The 19019-nt window shown below is 37.7% G+C and overlaps 1 protein-coding gene across 1 annotated transcript in view; it reads right to left on the bottom strand.

Moving 5' to 3' along the window:
- Positions 1-19019, bottom strand: part of Cad99C (cadherin 99C) — a 318171-nt gene that overhangs the window by 62092 nt on the left and 237060 nt on the right. Inside the window, exons 17-19 of the mRNA XM_090378857.1 lie at positions 18831-18913; positions 5590-5677; positions 1156-1281 (exon numbers count right to left, since the gene is read on the bottom strand). Coding sequence (XP_090234983.1) covers positions 1156-1281; positions 5590-5677; positions 18831-18913 — 297 coding nt within the window. The remainder of the gene's footprint in view (positions 1-1155; positions 1282-5589; positions 5678-18830; positions 18914-19019) is intronic.

Genomic DNA, 19019 nt, shown 5'->3' with positions numbered 1-19019 from the left:
AAATAAGATGTCTTCCTGGTGGATGTTTAAATTGGGCATTGCCTTTCACTTGCATACTGTGTTCCAGATTCAGGTCTTATTACATAGTGTTATAGAAAAGATCTCAATTCGAATCCCATTAGGGACACGAGGAACTGAAATGGGCCTTTTTTCACAACGTTGCTGAGTTAGTTGGTCTCAGGCGAGTATTGCATGGTTTTATTCAAGGGAACTCGGTTTTTCGTCCAGCAAACAGCAAAACACCTGAATAATACACGCATACGGGCATATACACTAGCGCCCCTTAGCCTTAGTTACTTTGGCGCTTAACACCCATAAACATAACATAACCTAACCTGATGTATTAACAATAAAGAGAACTTCTATGAAATCAGTTGAAATGCTACAGAGAAGGCAGTGCCCACAAAGTTTATAAACTCCGTATGCCACTATATCAATATACCGAGTTTATAAACTTTGTGGATTCTACGATCGGTTGTTGTTTTATTGGTTAGAGGAATGAGCTTCCGGAAGAAACTTGGAAAACTCGCACAAGACCGACTATACAGCATGAAAAAAGGCTAAATGTTCCTCCTGCCTTTTCTACACGGTGAGAGAGACATCAGTGATGCTATTCACCGCACTGGACTAGAAATCCTCACTTTATTCTGCTCTATGGGTCACATATCATCACCTGAATCATTTTCATGTATTTACCGAGTTAGTTTCTATGTTATTTCAATTATACTAACACCTCCGCTTTCTGCACTCAGCTTCATTGCACCTACCTGTAATGCCAATATTTGCAAAATCGACAGTTTGTACAAAATATGTTTTTGTGGTTTTTCCATATTCTTTTGTTCAGATAACGAAAATTTACTATTTACCATCCATGAAACTACGCTAAGCTGTGATGGAAAGTGTTGAAGAATGCTACAGAGAAGGCAGTGCTCACTTTTTTTTAAATTTTACGATGTACACATCCAAAAATTAAAAAAAAATAAATAAACATGAGTATAATATATTATACATTACGAGAACAATAAGCAAATGAAAAAAAAATAATGGGTTGCAGGAGATTACCCATTTAGATCACACAGCCCATAACATTGAGCACACAGTGTGGCAAGAAAATTGCTACGGTATTTATATAACTGGATCGCAGAGTACACCTACCTGTACAACTCCGACAGGCGCATTCACTATCCCTTCGTCAACGTAGAAAGTGTAATGGTCCTGAACAAACACTGGGTTCTGGTCGTTTATATCAGTGACTGTTATGCTCACAGTGGCGGTGGTGAACTGGAAAGAAGAGAAACAAATAATTGGCATATTCGCTTTATTAAAGGTTGAAATTTTGCACATTTCAAGTGTAACTAAAAGCTTTTGTTCGTAAATGCCTTTCGGCTGCACCTCCTTAAAGTAGGTATAACCAAAAGGTATCTGTAGGAGAGATAATTGCATACCGTCCACAATAATATTTCGCTAAAATTTATTGTTTCCTATGATTCACATCGTCCCAAATTTGAGTCGTATTATCCTCAAAGTCTATTTTGAGTTGCGAAATAAATGCCTTGTCAATAATACATACTTAACACTAGACCAAAAAAATAACAAAATGAAATTTATGTTCTTTGAAGCTGCCCTGCGGAACCCAATTGTTCCAGAAGTCGGCCAGTACAGAGCACTAAGGAATGCCATAGACCAGTGTTTCATAACCCGTGGTCTACATAACTTATGGAAGTGGTACATAGGACTTGGAACAAAACAGAGTCCTAAATGGACGTCTGGGTGGAGAACTCCATCATCTGTTTCAGGGCTATTTAACCCTTCATCGGTGGATGGGTACGTACCCGGTGGTATAATGACCGACAACCCAGTTATGATGAAGCGCCCAACCCATTTTCTGGCAGCTCCTTCGCATCTTTCTGTATCGTAATCTTCAATTGTTTCTAATCCTGAACATCCTCTTACCTCCTCCCAGTCTATAAAGTTCTCCTGGGTTTCTACTCTCGAGGTTCAATACCATTTAGTAGCATTAAACTCTGGCTACTACTTTTACAATCATACTTGCAATGGGCACAAATCCTTTTGAAGCAGAATATCCTGATTTCTATTCTTAACCACCCTCCCAATCTTTAAGTGAGGTTCTAATACTTTGAAAGTTTCTTCAGTATCATTTAGGCTCATTACAGACGAGCGGAAAGGAAACGAACGCGAGAGTGATTATTGCCCCAAGCAGCCAATAAAAGTAAAGACGTGTGACAGGTTTTTGTGTGGCATGTATGACATATTATATTGGTTAGTTGGGACAACAAACAATGCCAATCCACTTCTGCAACCCCTAAAAAAGAAGAGAAACAGAGTTCCAAGAACTTATCCCCGAGGAAAGCCCATTTATGCCACCCACTGTCTTCAGTCAGTTATAATCATTCAGCCATTTTGACTAAACTCCAATTTATTATTATTATTAAATCAGTTTATTTCCCAAGAAACCTTGAGTCACCCTGGGACGGCTCTGTGCCAAAAGGGTGTGAATATTTACAGACTAAGGTGCGAGGAACACATGTACAATAGAGAAGAGTACATGCGTGCTCGACCCGAGATATTTACAGGATTAAACATACAAAAATATACAAAATAAACAGTAATATACAAAATATAAAAAAAAAAAAAAACAGTCAGTCATGTCCAGGAGCAGGTGAGTATTATAAGTTCATAATCTGGTAGCAGTTCTTGAGGATTTTTACATCAATCGTTGAGAAAACTGTACCAAAAACCTTCGTAAAATCTTGATATATAATATCAGAGTTGTTTTTACATTTAACTGCTTTATAACTTCATCATATTTATAAAATTTGTCAGGCAAGAATTGCGCTTCGTGAAACCATGCTGAAATCTATTTAGGACACCATACTTGTGGAAATTGTATCATTGCGTTAGTTATCATCACCACTAATGCAGTGATTCTCAGTGGTTTTTTTTTTTTTTTTTTTTTTTGTCGCTTTATTGAAGCATATACCTATCCAGGAAAGAAAATTTGCAAAAAAAAAAAAAATGTCTTTTACTTTGTATTGTATACCGTTTCTTTCCGCTATAATGCGGGAGGCGCCTTCGTAGCCAGGTGGGAAAGTGCGTAGCACACGCTTCTTGATTAGACCGGGGTTCGAGCCCGTCACCACCAAATACGGAGGATGCGGAAAGGTCAGGGAATGACCGCCGCATATCCCGGAGCAATATGGCTTTAGTTGCTAATGCTCCTAAAAACCAAATAACAACAACATATAATGCGGGACAGGATACAGAATTACACCGATTAGCCAAAACATTATGACCACCTACCTAATATGATGTTGGTCCTCCACATGCAGCCAAAACAGTTGTACCCGGCGAGGCATGGACGCTAAAAGATTTCTAAATGTGTCCTGTGGTATCTGGTACCAACACGTAACCGGAAGATCCTTTTAACTCCTGTAAGATCCGTGGTTGAGACGCCGCAGATCGGAGTTGCAGTTCCAACACAAACCGCAGATGCTGGATGGGATTGATGTCTAGGGAATTTGCAGGCCAGGGCAATACCTGGATGTCTTCCTCATGTTCCGTGAACCAGTCTCGAACAATCCAGGCGGTGTGGCATGGTGCATTATCCTGCTGAAAGACGGCACCGCCAGAGGGGAAGACTGTTGCCATGAAAACGGTCCAGTGTCGTGTGTCGTGTGTCAGCAATAATGTTTAGGTATAGTGTGTTTAGGGTCTAACGGCACCAGGGGTTCCCCCATATCCACGTAGCATACATTGTCGTGTGATACAGTACACTGTAGATGCCAAAGATTTAAAAGTGTATGGATATTGTAGAATGTTGTGTTGTGTTGTGTTGTGTACCGTTGTTCATCTGACCTTTTAGCCGTTGGGCCCCTAGTGGGGACCACCGTTTTCCACACTATGCCCCTGGGGGGAATATCAAGTACACCAGTATTAGATATTTACTCTGGCAGGTCCTGCCACCTAGTTTTTGAGATTTCAGTGGTTAAGACCAAAAAAACACATTACGATTGGGTTTGGCCAAAAGGAATATAAAGATTAAAACTTAGGTGGTAGACATCAGAGTGCCCGCCGGCACATGGATGACTGGACCCAGGGTATCCCAGCAGAACATCACCCAAAGCATAACACCGCCGCGACCGACTTGTTTTCGTCCTACGGTGCATCCAGGTGCCATCACTTCCGCAGGTAAATGACTCACGTGTACCCGGCCATCCACATGGTGTAACAGGAAACGTGATTCATCAGACCATACCACCACCGTCCAATCACTCAAGGTCCAGTTTGGATGCTTGCGTGTCCATTGTAGGTGCTGTCGCTTGTGAACCGTGGTCAGTATGGGCACTCAGAGCAGCCTGCGGCTAATCAGCCCCATTTTCAGCAGGTTTCGATGTACTGCGTGTTGTGACACATTACCCCCGTCATCCGCATTCCAATTTACCAGCGAGTTGCACCACAGTCACCCTTCTGTTGCCACGTACCATCCGGGACAGCCTTCGCTCACCTCGAGCATCGATGAGCCGTGGTCGTCCAACAGCTCGCCTGGGGTTCGTGGGTTTCCCCTCCTAGGACCACTTTCGGTAGGTACTAACCACGGCTGACCATGAGCATTCCACCAGCCGTGCCGTTTCGGATATGCTCTGACCTAGTTGTCTGATCATTATAATTTGACCTTTGTCAAACTTGCTTAAATCCGCTGCCTTTCCCAAAGAACAAGAGTAATGCTGATTAACGGAGCTCAGCATCAGGTGTTTTTTATACCGTGTCCCGACCCGCGCACGCGCCGTAGCTCACCTGCAGTTGTTTCGATTTGCATGACGACTCGCTGGTCATAATGTTTTGGCTCATTGGTGTATATGTATAAGCGCCTATTGTCTTCACAGTGTCCTCCGTCCGCATCTAACAACTCGACTCCCAGTGGACAGATTTTCGTGAAATTTTATATTATATTCTGGCCTTATAAAAATATTTGTGCAGTCACTGATTAAAATCCGACAAAAAAGAAATCCGGAAATTATTATTATTTTTTCATATAATTTGTATGTAAAAAGGAATTTAATATATAAAGTAATTAAAATATTATTTTATTAAATAATTTAATATTTTAATTAAATTTAATTTTTAAAGATTAAATATAATTTTATCAGACAAGAAACACATACAAACATACACTACAAAGAGAAAGAGACAAAAAAAGAGTAATGTGAGGTTTAATTTAGAGAATGTAAAACTATAGATTTTTATTAAGTATTTTATAAAGTTACAAATTTATTAATTAACGATAAGGCGATAACTATATTTACTTTTCACTTCCAATGATCACAGAAAAAAAGGGGGAAAACCCCAATTAATTAAAAAAAAAAAAAACGCGAACGAATCTTAAAGGTAACACACACTGCATTCATCAACTAACTTGTTGATACTGTGAACAGTTTCACATCCTATCAGTACCAGCCACACCATATACAAATATACTTAGTATAGTTGTTAAAATAACTGACGAACGACTATACCAAGCATTCACAAATATGGCTGTTGCGAATATTGAAGGAATAAAAGTACACTTACCAAGCCACTTGGATCATCAGCCTTTACGAGTAACGTGTACGCAGAAATTTCTTCCCGATCGAGACGTTTGGCAACAGATAAGGTTCCGCTGTAAGAATGTAGAAGCCATAAGAAAACTGCTGTATATTGCGCAAAATAATTGATACAAGGATTTTGAGATAAAATCACAATTACACAGCATTTGTTATTTTTAATATCGCTGTTAGAAATAAGAATCGATTCAGAAACGAAGAACGGGAATGCACAGTAAATAAAAGGCCCAACCAGAACAGCAGTGGTGAATATTTCGCAAAAACTGTTTCAGAGGAGTAAAGATTAATAACGGAGTACTTATAAAAACCTCTTCCTCGGCTCCCTTCGATGCTAGCTAAGGTGTCAATGGAACGGACTTGGGTAATAAAATACATATAAAAAAAAAGACTATTTAAAAATAAAACTCTGTTTCTTTTCATCTCAATAACTAAACTCAATGTTCCAATTTATAAAATTTATCCTTTTTTCAGATGATATATAGATGTATACATACAAATATATCCTTGAAATTATCATTACTCCACTACTAGCATTCCTATCTACTTGTTTGGTGGATGTCATTTTTGGCCGAATGGCCAAGAATCCATTATCTGGAATTATTTGATGAGCCCAGTCTCTGTCGCAGAAACAAGGTCATACGTAGGGTCAACGAGTATTAAGTGCCGTGTAGTCAGATTCTTAATATCAGAATAATCGATTCCCTCTTCACAAAATTTCTATAGTTGTTATTTACTCGTTGAACAGTACCATAAGCAGATTCCTCAACAGGTTTCACTTTGCGGTTGAGAATGAGAGAAAATTCCGTATTATTCTCATTATTTTTTGATTTCCAAAAAAGGCTAGTGCCCGGTTGTCAAATCTAGAGATTCAACGTGTTCAAAAGTAGAGCATCAACAGTCCGGCGAAAAAACATACGTAACCTATTTTATTTTCAATTTTCATACCTTCCTTTTCATATTTAATGACTCTTAAATGCTTATTTCTTTTTATAAGAAGGAGTTATTGAGTTGCAAAGTAGCAAACTAACTTTTCAGTGTGGTCCTAATAAAGTTAGTACTAAGTATATTTTAAATTAATTTTAATAGTTTCCCGTGTCACCTGCTGAGCTTATGTTGTGTAATTGGTCAGATGATGAGAGCAAAACTTCTTTCTCTCCAAATGCAATTTGTATGTGGACAGCACAATAATGCATAAGGAAACACAAATGAGGAGCTCGTACCCTCCCCATTTTTCTACACCCACAGATGAGGAAAAATGGGGGGGGGAGCACAATTATGATTCAAAAATGCAGTGTGTTTTTATAAAGATTTGTCAGAACTCTGAAACATAATTTGAAAATAATAATTATTTCAAAGTACAGTTGTGATGAAGACTGCCTTCCAATTTAACGAATAGTCTTATAACCGGGTAGGACTTTTCAGGGATGTTCTGCTGGATTTACGCAGCCAGGAAGGTTGGTACCAATGTTGAGGTTTTGAAATCGGGACGCCTGTGTAAATTCCATATTAATTTGATAATATGGCTGCATACAGGACGAGCGGAGTTTTTGAAACTTAATAGGGACTTCGTTTGATATTAAAGTAGGAACGGACACCCTAATTTGTAATTTTGGCGACTTTATTAGCAGTGGATCATTACATGAAATGATCTCCCAAAGCCGCAGAGGGAAGTTACGGATGCAGACTTTGGCTCTAGTTGCGTAGGTTGCCGACCTCTGATCTGAATGAACAAAATAACGTAAGGGACTTTATTCTGACGAATCCATTTAATCGCAGATGAAATAAATGGAATCGTCTCACAGATTGACTGTCTAAGTAGTAGCTTTATTTTTATGGTTCTATGAATTTTGAGGAGAGGGTTGAGGCAACACATATTTGTTACATTCAGTTATGCTCTATGGTTCACTTCTTCATAAGAATGTGAGATACGCATTCATACTGGCATCCCATTGCATGTTTTGATGAGATTTTCGTACATTAAGTCTATACTGGAAACTTTCGTTTTCTGCGCATAACAAACAGCAGATTGGAAATTTCACCTGCCAATATTCTATGTTTGCTATGCGCAGACGCAGCTTTAATATGAATATAAGCAAACAGGTGGCATGAGTTAGCCTTCTTTAAGTTGCGGGCGTATGAGTACACTTCGAGAAAATCGATTACTGATTTGCCAGACGGTTCCAGTCAAATGAATTTTCTTGTGATGGTGTGCATATTCAACTTGGAAATCAGTACACTGAAGTGATACATCGGCGAAAGACTGATCTGACTAGATTCTACAAGCGCCCACTTCACTTTGTGACCCGCTGAACTACCTGTATGTCTTTCGTTCATGGCGAAATTCGTTCTCTTTCTCTGCCACAATACGCAATATACTCCGTTATCAACTTGTCGTCTCTGGTGCTTTTGACCTCGCCTCATCAAGCGAAGAGATTTGCGTGAATTCTTTTTCCATCATGAAAAGAGGAAATAAACGAACACCACGGTTTTGAGGAATATGCCTTTATTTGTTAAAGACAATTGCGTCCAAAAGTACAGAGTATGGCTTGAACTTCATTCAAGGTCTTGATTGAGAGAACTAGTGCTGTAAACTCCAATTCAGTGTAATGACAGCAACGATTCTTCATTTACTTGTAGATTAGTACGTCGTAAACTGCTTTTTCTAGCTCCCCATTCAGTGCAATTGAAGAACACGGTAAGTTTGCCCAATTCAGGCTTGGATATGGACTTTCATTATTCTGCTGTTTCAGGTATAGCTAAATTATGGAGATTAATATGTACTACATTTTTTCGCTCACCTGTCTCGATTGAGCTTAAGCTTGCTTTTTCTTTTTGTAAAACGTGACTCCACATTCTGCATTAAGTTGCTTGCAAGGAGCAACACTAAACACGTAGTTAGTGCACTCCCCGCATGGAATAGGAAGTTTCTTATAGAGAATTTCTATATGCAGTAGAATAATATATTTAAACACGGGAGTTAACTAAAGTTGTTGCGGATTTAGATTCAAAGAAACGTATATTTATATGCTAACGAAGCTAGAAATAATGGACAACTTTAAAAAGTGCTTAAGGATTGTCAACAGCCGGACATTTGTTGGTGCAACATACTTCATAACGCCGCCACTTAAGGTAGGGAAAAGTAGGAAACAGAATTAGATTAAATTAAAATTGTAAGCGGAGATGAGAAATTTGAAGTAAGATATGAAGGTTATCACGCATAGAGGGTGGGATGTGTGCTGCAGGAGTGATGTGTGGGTGCTAGCCGGTAACGAAATATTACGTATTGGGAAAGGAATTTCGTTATGAACCGCTGAACGAAAGGCATAGTTCAGCAGGTCACAAAATAGCTGAGTTAGAGGAAAGGACATGGCTTCAGATTACATGGCTCTAGTTCCTCTTACTACGAACAGAACTGGCCAAATTTATGTAATGTCAAAAGATTATAATGAAAATTTGTTAAAGCACGGGCATCAAATTTATGAAAATGAAGTAACATGAACTATGAGAACGAATAAGATGAGGTAGTGTAGGAGATAAAGGAATTTTACATTTGGTTAAAAGGATTAATTTTTTGGAAACAAAGATATTAAGTTAATTGGATTTTATAAAGTACCTATTTAGAGGTTAAAAAATAAATTGGGGGGAAGAATCTGAGATTGGAATCTAATTGAAATTAGAGCAGCATTGTGCTCTAAACTCATTTTCAAATTTCTTTATGTAAATTTCATAGTTACAATAACTAACCATACTGTATGCGTTTGTTTTCTAATGTTGTGTACTCCACTTGCTCATGACATACAGAAATCTTCTCCTTTATATACATGAGGGAACCCTCAAGCCCCTGGGAAATTGTTTGATCACTCGTGCAGTCAGGTAGCTTGAGGTTTGCAATACCGAAGTTAACGGGAAAAATAAAACTTAAATCTTTCCACTCCCCCGCCCTCGCCACATTGTGGGCTTAAATTTTTTCTGGTCAGATTAAAAACGATAGAAAGTCTGAACTTATCAAGACAAGGTAGTCGGTGCCGGACCAAGGTATTTTCGCGTTCCGGGTAGAAAGATTTTTCGGCGCCCCCTTTACTATGGATATTTTTTCATGATTTCTGAAACTTGGCGGCCCCGGGCAAGTGCCCTGCTAGCCCGTACCTTAATCTGCCACTTTAAATAGTTAAAACCAATTTCGGCGTATTTATTGAAAGTTCGTTACTAATGTTAGCATTTTTGGAAATAAAACGATTAACTGTGAGAAGTGTCAAGTTCGACGAAAAAGCACGATCGGTAACGCTCGAATCGGTACTGTGTAGTACCACTCTACGAATCTCTGCGTGTTCTACTCATTGGCGCGTAATAAGTGGTTAGCGGCCCCGGATTAAAATGTTGAACCGAAGCTGGCAGTTCTTTTGCAAGAGAAAATGTTGAAAGATGCAATGTTTTTCTTTGCAGTGCTGCTGTGTGTGTGTACATGCCTTGACTAAAGTACTTTAGCACAATGCTTGGTTGATTTTAACCCTGTGTCGAAGGCACGCACGGGTCTCGCCTCTTGCAGCCACTCCTGTTCAAATCATGAGATCGGTGTGACTATGCAACCAATAACACCACTTCTGGCCACTACTGTCATTTTAGGGGTTAAACTATTAGCCAATCTTTTGGCATCTTACAGCTGGCCTTGGGTCATCCCTCTTCTAGATTTTGTCAATTTTCTATTTATACTCCACGACGAAGGGCAGAGGAATTCAAGGTAGACTTTGCGGTATTCAGTAATGGAAGGTTGAATTGCGTCACGCAAAGCGCGTGAATTTCTGCACCCTCGTGTTTGATCTCTCGGCCTTGTTCGTAACGTCTTATGGGGTAATCATCCTTAAAGCCTATTTTAATTACATCGAAATGGTACTGTTTGGAATCGCATCGCGTTTCCTTTTCCACAATATTTACGATGCCGCTCTGTGGCATTTACTAGTGGCTAGCTTTCTTTCAAAAACGAAGTGCTTTATAAAATAAAGTAAGCGCAAAGATACTATTAATAAATACCATGTATTTATTAATTAGTATTCGTGGCTGTGGTGAGTTGCGGGAAGAAAAAGTTAGATCGAGCTTTTGCCGCTATAGTTAAAAGCAAAGAGTAGAATTAATGGTGTTTCAGAGTGGGAATTTCTGGCATCTGTTAGCTGAAGTAACTTTCGCGGGAAGTCTTAATTGCAGGTTTCCGAGAAAATGGATGTTGCAATGATTCGCAGAAATCAAACTCGAGAAGGAAGACGGCATACGAAACATCTCACGGATTTGGCAGGAAAAGATTGCGGTTGTTGCCAAATAGCGGATTCGGTGTCATCGCTGCTGACCTACTGACACAAAGTTCAGGCCGCCATTCAGGAAGCTTCAACACAAAGAGGAAAACTAGTGTCAGACTCCCCTGCTGCAACGCTGAAGTCATCGGCACTTAAATCCAAAAAGATTTTTCTTTATGGCTTTCTTGTTCCCACTGTGACCTTGCTGCTTTTCCGCGTACAGGAATGTAGCCGCGAGTTTCTTGCTAAGAATTAAATGTCAAATAAGAAGATACTAAGGATAAGTACTGGGGAACTTGCTAAGGTCATCGTCCTACCGCCACGAGAATGAACTGAAGGTCAGCACCATAAGTCTAGAAACGGAAGGATTAGGGAAGAAGGTGAATTGGGTTCATATTAAAGACAAAGCTCGATATGAGATCAAAATTGATTGTACACAAATTTAGGATTGCTTTTGTTTAATCTTAATATTAATTCTCAATTTTCCCATCGCCTCTAAAATAGATTGCATCTGCTGGTGACCTTAATCTCGTGGCGATATCACTACTAGGATACATCTAATGAACTGTAAAAAAAAAAACCGTGTTCGTTCGAGAGGGTACAGAAGTACAAGTGGTTAAGTGATTAAAATTGTGGTGATGTGCTTGTATTCTATTTAATGAATTCTTCTTTATTTTTCCACTTTAATTCTATCTTAATCCAATACTATCTCAAGTGAAAAATACGGCAATACTATCAGAATCGCAGGTACGCTATATGATACGTTCCGCAGTGAGTGTACGTTAATTGGCCATCACTTGGGCAAGGAAACCCCTTGCCAATTGAGCGTTCAAGTGAGATTTGTTTCCTGTAAACAATATTGTCTCGTTTTTGCCAGCAAAAGGAGAAAGTTTTTATCTGGGATTTTTGCTTAGAAGAAAATTCTTTTGCGTATTTCATTAATACGTAATCGTTCTTATGGCGGAAGTCTATTCTCTAGTATTACTAAAGGGGAGGGAGCTGAAAGCGTCATAGTTAAGACTATTTTTATTCATATTACCCTGCAAGTGAAATCTACTGGGTACCTGGGACTGTGTGGAAACGGTGGGTCCCAGCGGCTAAATGGCCAGAAGAACAACGGTACACCACACTGCATATATACACAGCCCACACCTCTAAACATCTGGCCTCGACAGAGTACTGTCCCACACCTAATGAAAACCCCTACTGCAGTTAGACACGAACACACTTATCCTACAAGCGCATAAAGAACGCCCAGTGAGTAATTATTTTACTAGATATTGGGAGCACAATCCGAAATTCATTGCGGATGCAGTGTAATATCTATAACTTTATTGCACTTAAAAAAAACTTCTATTTTAATTTACAAAACTCTAGTTCCTGTTTTTTGTTTTTAATAGCATCTTAATTAAAGTGGATATAAATAAAATAGTGTTAATTGAACTGATAATAAACTAATTTCTTGTGGGGAATACCGCTCCGCTTGTGCTACTACTAGATATTCTCCGCTCAAGACGTGTGGCAAGGGTGCATGCTCAGCCGTGTTCAGTGCCCTCTTGGGATCTCATTTAGATGTAGCGTATAGTCACTCTTGATACTGATTTCAGGGGTCTCGTACACTTATTTCTAACAGTTGACAGTTTAACACCTTGGAATATTTTTTTTACTCGGGAAAACTATCCCTACCTTATAGGTATAACACACGAGAAGGCTGGAGAAGTTCTGCGGATATATGCAATGCTATATTTCTCTGAGAAGTAAAGTATTATATAGCACTTTTTCTTATTGGTGTGTAAATTTTCAGAGACATTATAAACTAATTCTGGACCTATGATGGTCGTACTATCTTGTGCATATACATTTATGATTACTTTTGTTTGAAATTAATCTAAAAATCAGTGCCCAATTCTTCCATCACCTCTACTTCTAAAACAGATTGCATCTGCTGTGACCTTGAGTTCAATCTCGTAGCGATATGACTACGGATACATTTAATGAACTATAAAAAGTCTTAAATGAGTGTTCAGATTAGCTAGGTTTGTCTGCAATAGAATTATTAGGGCACCCTGGATTTATTTTATATTAATGCTATAACCCTTGGTATGTTGCCATGAAGGGTTTTGTAAAGTCAGTACCTGCGTGTACTTGTGCACCTTACAATAAAGATCATTATGCGTCTATTGTCTTACTACATTATCTGATGTACCGCTGCTAAATTGGATATTAAATTATAAACACAAACTGCAGAAAAATAAAGTTAATAGTCAACTTAAAAACAGTTAATGGATAATTTGACTAGAGTTGGAAGTATTACTTAAACTTCAGGTTTTTATAGAAACTAAAACAAACTACTGAGAAATCTGAGGGAAATTCAGAAGCGATTAGGGGTAAGCTTATCCTTGAGACGCTAGAATAACCGCGAAAAGATTGTAAAAATAATACAGAAAATCTAGGAAGACATTCTACTTGAAGAAAAGAAAAACCCAAGAATGGAAAGGAGTCTACTGCATTTCAGTGAGGATGACAATGAGAAGTCTATCAAACTCGTATCTCACTAACAGGTATTTCTTCGTTTTCAAAATTTAATTCACGGTCATAAAACTTGTATTGTGATTGGATAAAGAATTAATGTTTTAAGTTACCATTTTCTCCTTGACGCGATGAGGGGGGCTTTAGACCCTTATCTTTCACAACCCACGGCCAACTATTAAACTAGGCTGAGTTGACCGGTTCTAATCAGACAGACCAAGTATTTACTCACTATATAGTCTGTTGGCCATACCGGAAACACCTTACCCAATAAAATAGTGAAATGGAAAACCAATAAAAAGTAGAGAAAATTAGATTTCAGAATGCTTGAGATTGAATTAAATCATTCATTATTATAAGCAATAGCGATGAACTATTGCTTTCCTGAAATTAGATGCACCAGATCAAAATTATTCTAAAAAAATAAAATCCTAACGATGTAGCCATCTGAAAGTACCCAGTGGACTTCAATATAAGCGCACTCGACATACTGCGACCTGTCGCCTATAATTTTTTCTCACTAAGCGCATGACACGAAGCGGTTAGACCATATGGGTGCAAGTACCTAAAGTGTTTAAGACTGAATAAAACACTAGAAGTAAGAATACTTACGAGAACTAAGACATACTAAATTCAGAAGCAAGTCCCTTTATCTTGAAAAAACAAGTGTAACTATGTATTTTGACACCTATAGCCAAATTCAGAAATGCACCATTGACTTAATAAAAATTAATGCTCATGAATTATAAAAAATGATTATCCAGGAGATGGCAATTTTATATAAAAAAGAGGCTTTCATAATAATTGATTTAGAATTCATTTTAAAAATAGTACTATAATGAATTATTAAATATTTTAAAATTCCAACCCTTGAACCATTCAGCACTTACGATAAACAGGTGCCCCTGGCTGGACTACCTTTCCAAATCTGTTGAAAAATGGAATATTTAGAAAAGTGTCCCATGATAAGGTCAAAAGCTCCCAGTGGTTCACTGCGAAAAGGATAGATAGTCCTTGTAACACAGCATGGAAGCTGGCTTGAATAATTCTAAGGCTTTGGAATAATTCCACACAAGACAAAACCAACGAAGAAGAAAAAAAGATTACGATGATGAGAAAGCTGTTGTGTGGGTGAGTCCTGAACGTGATGGCAGGGATGGTGCGTGAAACTGGAGAAACTTTGGTCTAACCAGAGAATATTTTCTTCAGAGTCTTCATTGCCAGATTTAAAAGGTATTAAGGTTAGAGATAAAGGAGTTTTCTGAAGGGACCTGAAAAGTTTTTTTTAAGAATCTAATAGACTTGGCAAGTCGTTAATTTAATAACATTCTTGAAGTTTTAGAAAATGAATATCTTGATATGGGAGCTGAAAATGAAAGTTTTCATCAACTTCAAACTTGAAAGAATCATCTGGGAAGGCTGGAAAAGGAAGGGCATTATATAACGAGGTAGTTGCTAGATCGACCCCAGATGAGGGAGTGGAGGTTGGGAAGATTTGAGATTATAATCTAAAATATCTCCAACCCGTAAAATTAAATAAGATTGTTTGACTATATGGTGATATAAGACTAATTGCTTAAATAACTATAAGAGATGTGAAGGAAATTAAGCCAGCCGGGATGAGATAGATCAAAGAGTTTCAATGCGTGTAAAGTCATTCCTGTTTATGAAGAGGCGAATTTTTATTAGTTATGGATCATATTTAGAGTTTTTATCGATGCTTTAAATGCTTGAGTTATGGATGCATGACCCGCACATGTTATAAGTGATAATCAATTGGTGGACATTGTGCTGAGTTAGAGCACTTGTATAAGAGTTATCCTCAGAGGCCTCAAATCTGTTGGGGCAAAATGCAAGGCTAAAGAGAAAAATGAGGCTCAATGTGTCCAGTCTAAATGTCCTATTTCAAAAATATTCCGAGAGTTTATGCCCAACGTACTGAATCAATGCGTGAAATTAGAAGATTGTCCCCGCATAAAAGTGCATCTGTTGCTGGAGTTTTTTTTTTTTTTTTCTTGGAGAGGGGGGGGGGGTAATGGCTGTTATGGCCGAATTACGCCTGTTCCTGTGGAGAGACTGTAGAGGTTATTAAGATATATATGCTTTACTATATAAAGAGTTATGTCTTTAATGTAAAAATGGTCGAGAGTGAGGTTAAGCTTGCGGAATGGCTATATCGTTTCTGTATGATAACTGTAAATTGGGAGGTAGATATGTAATCAATGGAGTGGATATGCCGGTTACAAACGGAGTACAAAAGCTTTCATATGACGTCTCTTGTGCTTCAGTGAGATGAAAACTACTTTGATCCAGAATGGTCTTCAGTAGAATTTCTACATTAAGATATCAGCCTCACACGAATAGAAGGTATCAGCGAAGCCGTCCATTGACTCAGCCAGCCTGAAGAAACCGGGGACTTTCGGCAATGATATCTCAGGACAAGTTGAATACATAGTGTCTATTGCATCTAGTAAAACAAATTGTTGAAATGAATAGTTAGGATAAGTGGCAATGAAAATCCATGGATGCGGTATATCGAATAACAATGAATAGATTGTTGTACCTGAAAAATTCAAATCTTCAATACTTCATGATGATGGAAAAAACTACAGAGTGAGAATCGTCAGTAATTTGAATCCTAGATAATATTATTGGTATGATTAATCATGAACACCAGTTGTTGATGGTCACGTATATAGAATATGAGAACTTTATTAAAAACTGTTCTTTGAGCTGGAGGACGTGGATTTTATTGTACATAAAACAAAAAAATAATAATAAAAAACAAATGTCCCGCCATGATTAGATAGACGATGAAGTTGTTAAAAGATGGCATAGTCTTATACTGACCTTGTTAGCACTTTTATAAGTGCTTAAGCACTTATAATAAACCTTAAATTATTAAAAACCTTAAGGTGTTTAAGGCCTTCAAAGTTTTGAATGATTTTAAAAAGAATTTGGCAGCTACTGTTAAATCTGGTCGGATCATTCAGTTGCGTTGCTTTCAGTTTTGGGAAAGGTATGTATGCGTCTTCTAGCTTTGTGAAATATTGTTTAACTATTGTTTTGGAATAGAACTTTCTGCGACAAACGCAACATGACTTCGCAACAAACGCGATTTCGACTGGAAAAGGAATGAGGAGGAGCTCCAAGTTTAAGTTTAGGAACAATCCAAAATATTTTAATCTTAGGCATATTGGTGGTTGGTGGACTTCTAGAACCTTCGATAGAATTTTGTTGGAAAGTGAGTTGTCTTCAGTGTGACCACTAAACATCTAGTGATCATCTTGGAATATTATTGGATGATAACATAACTTGACCTACGATACTGATAAGTTCGAGAAATTCGTAAGTACAGTATATGTTAAAAATTACGAGGATAATTGAAAGGGTCTAAACCTAAAATTAATGATTATATCCTTCTGTCTATTATTGCATACTGAACTGATTCCTGGCCGGAGTGGTTAGAAAAGAAATTTGTAAACCGAGTACAGATTAGTCATGTTGTCAACTGTGACACTTGCATGCAGAATGGTTTCAACTGCTGCTACCTTGCAGCTACTGATGGATAGTCTTCCAGGAGACTTTTACGCGGCTTTGTGGCCTACCTTATCAGCTTCGTTGCGGGCAGATTGAGATAGATAAACTTTTTATGGATGGATATAACTTCTGTTAGATGTAATTGCTGATGTAGGCAGGTAAGGAAAAGAATTTGGCAGCGTCTGTTAAATCTGGCGGAGTTAGTTATGTGGGAATAAGGAAAAAATGGCGAAAAAATTATATATTTACATGTATGACTTAAAAACTGTGTTGAACATATCAGTTAACAACGTAAAAAATTGCGGTTTATACCAAATTTTCAGATTACGCTCTTTTTAACAGGTCACGCCTCTTTCATTAACAAAGTATTTGAATGATGCATTCAACAAACCAAACGTTGTAGGGCAGTGTAATATAATACTATCATATCATTCCAATGCCCATTTCACATTCATATAAGTGCCTTGTATATCACGATCATCAAGAGGAATAACTTTACGAATTTAGATTGCTAATAAGGATAATGCAGCCTATCATTCAAGGGAAATAAAGTGAGAATTGACAGGATTCGTACAAGAGTATTCTCCATCCATTGATTACATTATTGTGCTACTCCTGAGGGTTTTAATGCCAGAGGAGCTTTCATAATGCAATTTGACTGTATAACGAAGTTTTATTATAATTTTTTTTTAATAATCTCATTGTTCAAGATATATACACAGTCAAGTAAAGGAGATAGAATGATGGAGCGAAAGAGATAGAATGAAAGGAGATAGAATGATGCAGAGGTGGACAGCATTTTAGTATCTTTTCTTTATATTTTGAGTTAGTGTACACGTCTGCATCTACCACAAATGTAGTAGGTTTTGTACCTTTAGGAAGAATTGGAGGTTCCCTGAGGAAAAAATAATTAGCTCGTAAATTGGCTTGGAAAAATTGTTAGATCAGCATGAAGAATGCCTTGAGAATTAATGGAATCGACAATTTAATTTAATGACAATTAATGTAATTGTGTGAAATGATTAATTGATTCTTTCACGTCTTGAAATTAGATGCGATTTTTTTTTTTTTTTTTTGTTAACTGCCAGCATTCTACGCTGAACTATTCTGTCTGAACTATTCTTTTTCTTTTCAATATTTTTACTTTATTTTCTATTATTGACTTTGTTTCTCTGTGCAGGGGACAGAGCCTCCACGTAGCAGGAAAGAAAACCGGGTGGTAACAGTTTCTGCCCACCTGGGCTAAATGACATATTAACATATCATGACACATACACATTTGCGCTGGAACCGCTTACACAATAGGAAAACAAAAACAACACTAGACGATTTCTGTTTCCTCCAACGATCGAAAGGCTTATCAAGCTGCTCCTAAGGCCGAGTTCATTGTTATCTATAGCGAAATCAAAAGTTTTAACTCTGGCACGTTTCAGACACGAAATATTGGACGATAAATTGGCAAACACATTCAAAATAAAATTTAAGCTAAATCGGTATCAAAATCGGAAAATAAAGGTTAAAGAAGCAATTAAATGCTGCTGTATAGTTTAAAATCTTTTCAACTCTTGTATTTAAGTCACTTATCCTTTTTTTTTGTTGCCAACTCAAATTGTAGTTCAAAAAATCAATAGCAGGCAGAAACTTTAGGAATTTTCGAAGGCTATTACGGAATATTTACGTACCATAATAAATTACAAAAGGGTTCTCAGATGGAAGTTAAATTTTTGACAAGTAAAGGGACTTAACTACTAAAAAGGCGAAAACACCAGCAATCAGTAGTGAAAGCAGTCTCTTGCATGTAAATAATAAAAACATTCTTTTACTCAGATCATGCCTGATAAATGTTTCCATTTACCTTTTCTCATCGATGGCGAAATCCTGATTGATATTACCTTCCTCTATCGAGTAGCGTACTTGATCTTTCTCTGGATCTTCTGCCTAAAATAAAAGACTTCTGGATTATTTTGAATCGCAGTTCATTAATTTTAAATACAATTGTTAAAGATGATGATCTCTAAATGGTTTAATTCAACACGCTCAATAA

Source organism: Mastigoproctus giganteus, chromosome 8 (genome assembly GCF_048544385.1).
Source record: "Mastigoproctus giganteus isolate SK-2022 chromosome 8, ASM4854438v1, whole genome shotgun sequence".
Lineage (NCBI taxonomy): Eukaryota > Metazoa > Arthropoda > Arachnida > Uropygi > Thelyphonidae > Mastigoproctus > Mastigoproctus giganteus.
Note: the sequence above shows the minus strand (reverse complement) of the source record. Positions and strands in the feature narration are given on the sequence as shown.